Source organism: Rutidosis leptorrhynchoides, chromosome 1, assembly GCF_046630445.1.
Source record: "Rutidosis leptorrhynchoides isolate AG116_Rl617_1_P2 chromosome 1, CSIRO_AGI_Rlap_v1, whole genome shotgun sequence".
In the NCBI taxonomy this organism is placed as follows: Eukaryota; Viridiplantae; Streptophyta; class Magnoliopsida; order Asterales; family Asteraceae; genus Rutidosis; species Rutidosis leptorrhynchoides.
The window spans coordinates 213,001,887-213,006,576 of NC_092333.1; the positions used below are offsets into that span (position 1 = coordinate 213,001,887).

The 4,690-nt window shown below is 31.2% G+C and overlaps 1 protein-coding gene across 1 annotated transcript; it reads left to right on the forward strand.

The window, feature by feature from the left end:
- Positions 1 to 445: 445 nt before the first annotated feature.
- Positions 446 to 1,293, forward strand: LOC139894374 (uncharacterized). The gene is made up of 4 exons (XM_071877626.1): positions 446 to 619; positions 685 to 736; positions 783 to 932; positions 1,046 to 1,293. Exons 1-4 carry the CDS (start codon positions 446 to 448, stop codon positions 1,291 to 1,293), a joined length of 624 nt encoding a protein of 207 aa, XP_071733727.1.
- The last annotated feature ends 3,397 nt before the right edge of the window (positions 1,294 to 4,690 follow it).

The following is a 4,690-nucleotide window of genomic DNA, read 5'->3' on the forward strand; positions in this document are numbered from 1 at the left end:
AAACATATACTTTACATACTATTTTGAAACGCTCTTTGAAGCACTGAAATCTCGTGGCCTACCTTACATTACTGTTATACTTAAACTATAGCTCACCAACCTTTTTGTTGACGTTTTTAAGCATGTTTTTTCTCAGGTGCTTAAGGTTGCTTGCTTCCGCTGTTGTACTAGTCTTGCTGATTAGCCACCCGCTGCTTTATTAGAGATGTCACCGCATAAAACATTTTTTATTGCATTCAAACTTTATTACTTTTGAACAATGATTTGTAACGACCTAAGGGTCACGTACTATTATTACTTGCTTCCGTTCATAGAAGCATACTTTTGGTTGTAAAACATTTGACGTTGGTTATGACGTCACCTTTTTTCATGAATGCAAACTTGTTTTGAAAACGCATATAGTATTTGACCTTGTCATGATCCTGTTGTTGATGATTCGTACACGATGGTTTTGTACGGGGCATCACAGGTGGATTCCAACAATGGCATCTATCCAGTTGCATATGCCATTGTAGAACAGGAATGCTACTCATCATGGAAGTGGTTCTTGGAGTGGTTAGGTCAAGATCTTAATCTTGAAAGGAATTCTAACTTCACCTTCATATCTGATAGACAAAAGGTATGTTTATACTCTTAGTTACTGATTTACTAATTACTTATTTATACTCTTTGTTCATGTTTTAGGGCCTTAAAAAAGCTGTTGGACAGTTGTATCCATGTGCTGAGAAAAGATTTCGTTTGAGACATATTCATCAGAATATTAAAAAAATGGAATGGTTTAGCTTACAAAAATCATTTATGGAGGTGTGCAACTGCAACTACTGTACCAGAATTTGAGATTGCAATGAATCAATTAAAAGAATTTAACAAAGATTGTCATAAATGGTTGTCTGACATTTCTCCTCATCAATGGGCTAGGAGTCACTTTTCAGGTACAACAGCTTAAAGTTTCATTAATAAGTTATTTACAAGGGGATTAATGAATCAATTTTTCATAAGTTATTTACATTGTTTAATGAATCAATTATTTACATTGTTTAAACAGGAAGAGATGTTTCAGATGTTTTGCTAAGCATTATGTGTGAGATCTTCAATAGATGGCTTCTAGATGCTAGAGATAAACCAATAATAGCTGCTTTGGAATACATAAGAGAGTATCTAATGAAGAGGATTGTCAATATTTTAAATCATATCTCTAAATGTGATGGACCATTAACACCTGCTGCAACAAAAAACTTTGAAAATATCAAGGAAGAAGCATCTAAGTGCAGTATTTTGTGGAATGGTGGATAACAATATCAAGTTAGTAGGCTGCATGGTGATTAAGGTGTTGTAGACATAGGATTGAGAGAATGTGCATGTAGGAAATGGGAGTTAACAGGGATGAAATGTCCCGTTCTTATTGATTAAAAACGTTCCATATTAATTGATTTCGTTGCGAGGTTTTGACCTCTATATGAGACGTTTTTCAAAGACTGCATTCATTTTAAAACAAACCATAACCTTTATTTCATCAATAAAGGTTTAAAAAGCTTTACGTTGATTATCAAATAATGATAATCTAAAATATCTTGTTTACACACGACCATTACATAATGGTTTACAATACAAATATGTTACAACAAAATAAGTTTCTTGAATGCAGTTTTTACACAATATCATACAAGCATGGACTCCAAATCTCGTCCTTATTTAAGTATGCAACAGCGGAAGCTCTTAATAATCACCCGAGAATAAACATGCTTAAAACGTCAACAAAAATGTTGGTGAGTTATAGGTTTAACCTATATATATCAAATCATAATAATAGACCACAAGATTTCATATTTCAATACACATCCCATACATAGAGATAAAAATCATTCATATGGTGAACACCTGGTAACCGACATTAACAAGATGCATATATAAGAATATCCCCATCATTCCGGGACACCCTTCGGATATGATATAAATTTCGAAGTACTAAAGCATCCGGTACTTTGGATGGGGTTTGTTAGGCCCAATAGATCTATCTTTAGGATTCGCGTCAATTAGGGTGTCTGTTCCCTAATTCTTAGATTACCAGACTTAATAAAAAGGGGCATATTCGATTTCGATAATTCAACCATAGAATGTAGTTTCATGTACTTGTGTCTATTTTGTAAATCATTTATAAAACCTGCATGTATTCTCATCCCAAAAATATTAGATTTTAAAAGTGGGACTATAACTCACTTTCACAGATTTTTACTTCGTCGGGAAGTAAGACTTGGCCACTGGTTGATTCACGAACCTATAACAATATATACATATATATCAAAGTATGTTCAAAATATATTTACAACACTTTTAATATATTTTGATGTTTTAAGTTTATTAAGTCAGCTGTCCTCGTTAGTAACCTACAACTAGTTGTCCACAGTTAGATGTACAGAAATAAATCGATAAATATTATCTTGAATCAATCCACGACCCAGTGTATACGTATCTCAGTATTGATCACAACTCAAACTATATATATTTTGGAATCAACCTCAACCCTGTATAGCTAACTCCAACATTCACATATAGAGTGTCTATGGTTGTTCCGAAATATATATAGATGTGTCGACATGATAGGTTGAAACATTGTATAGGTGTCTATGGTATCTCAAGATTACATAATATACAATACAAGTTGATTAAGTTATGGTTGGAATAGATTTGTTACCAATTTTCACGTAGCTAAAATGAGAAAAATTATCCAATCTTGTTTTACCCAAAACTTCTTCATTTTAAATCCGTTTTGAGTGATTCAAATTGCTATGGTTTCATATTGAACTCTATTTTATGAATCTAAATAGAAAAAGTATAGGTTTATAGTCGGAAAAATAAGTTACAAGTCGTTTTTGTAAAGGTAGTCATTTCAGTCGAAAGAACGACGTCTAGATGACCATTTTAGAAAACATACTTTCACTTTGAGTTTAACCATAATTTTTGGATATAGTTTCATGTTCATAATAAAAATCATTTTCTCAGAATAACAACTTTTAAATCAAAGTTTATCATAGTTTTTAATTAACTAACTCAAAACAGCCCGCGGTGTTACTACGACGGCGTAAATCCGGTTTTACGGTGTTTTTCGTGTTTCCAGGTTTTAAATCATTAAGTTAGCATATCATATAGATATAGAACATGTGTTTAGTTGATTTTAAAAGTCAAGTTAGAAGGATTAACTTTTGTTTGCGAACAAGTTTAGAATTAACTAAACTATGTTCTAGTGATTACAAGTTTAAACCTTCGAATAAGATAGATTTATATGTATGAATCGAATGATGTTATGAACATCATTACTACCTTAAGTTCCTTGGATAAACCTACTGGAAAAGAGAAAAATGGATCTAGCTTCAATGGATCCTTGGATGGCTCGAAGTTCTTGAAGCAGAATCATGACACGAAAACAAGTTCAAGTAAGATCATCACTTGAAATAAGATTGTTATAGTTATAGAAATTGAACCAAAGTTTGAATATGATTATTACCTTGTATTAGAATGATAACCTACTGTAAGAAACAAAGATTTCTTGAGGTTGGATGATCACCTTACAAGATTGGAAGTGAGCTAGCAAACTTGAAAGTATTCTTGATTTTATGTAACTAGAACTTGTAGAATTTATGAAGAACACTTAGAACTTGAAGATAGAACTTGAGAGAGATCAATTAGATGAATAAAATTGAAGAATGAAAGTGTTTGTAGGTGTTTTTGGTCGTTGGTGTATGGATTAGATATAAAGGATATGTAATTTTGTTTTCATGTAAATAAGTCATGAATGATTACTCATATTTTTGTAATTTTATGAGATATTTCATGCTAGTTGCCAAATGATGGTTCCCACATGTGTTAGGTGACTCACATGGGCTGCTAAGAGCTGATCATTGGAGTGTATATACCAATAGTACATACATCTAAAAGCTGTGTATTGTACGAGTACGAATACGGGTGCATACGAGTAGAATTGTTGATGAAACTGAACGAGGATGTAATTGTAAGCATTTTTGTTAAGTAGAAGTATTTTGATAAGTGTATTGAAGTCTTTCAAAGGTGTATAAATACATATTAAAATACTACATTTATATACATTTTAACTGAGTCGTTAAGTCATCGTTAGTCGTTACATGTAAGTGTTGTTTTGAAACCTTTAGGTTAACGATCTTGTTGAATGTTGTTAACCCATTATTTATTATAACAAATGAGATGTTAAATTGTTATATTATCATGATATTATGATATATAATATATCTTAGTATGATATATATACAGTTAAATGTCGTTACAACGATAATCGTTACATATATGTCTCGTTTCGAAATCATTAAGTTAGTAGTCTTATTTTTACATATGTATTTCATTGTTAATACACTTAATAATATATTTACTTATCATTTAACATAATTAACCAAGTGTATCAATATCTTAATATGATTCATATGTACCTAGTAAGACGTTGTTATAACGATAATCGTTATATATATCGTTTTCGAGTTTCTTAAATTAATAGTCTCATTTTTATGTATATAACTCATTGTTAAAATACCTAATGAGATACATACTTATAATAAAATCATGTTAACTATATATATAACCATATATATGTCATCGTATAGTTTTTACAAGTTTTAACGTTCGTGAATCACCGGTCAACTTGGGTGGTCAATTGTCTATATGAAAC

Bases quoted from the DNA above. Each gene is read 5' to 3' on its own strand.
- LOC139894374 (XM_071877626.1), top strand. From the start codon at position 446: ATGGTTTTGTACGGGGCATCACAGGTGGATTCCAACAATGGCATCTAT. The intron at 620-684 runs GTATGTTTATAC...TTCATGTTTTAG, and splicing joins TCATATCTGATAGACAAAAG to GGCCTTAAAAAAGCTGTTGG. The intron at 933-1,045 runs GTACAACAGCTT...TTGTTTAAACAG, and splicing joins GGCTAGGAGTCACTTTTCAG to GAAGAGATGTTTCAGATGTT.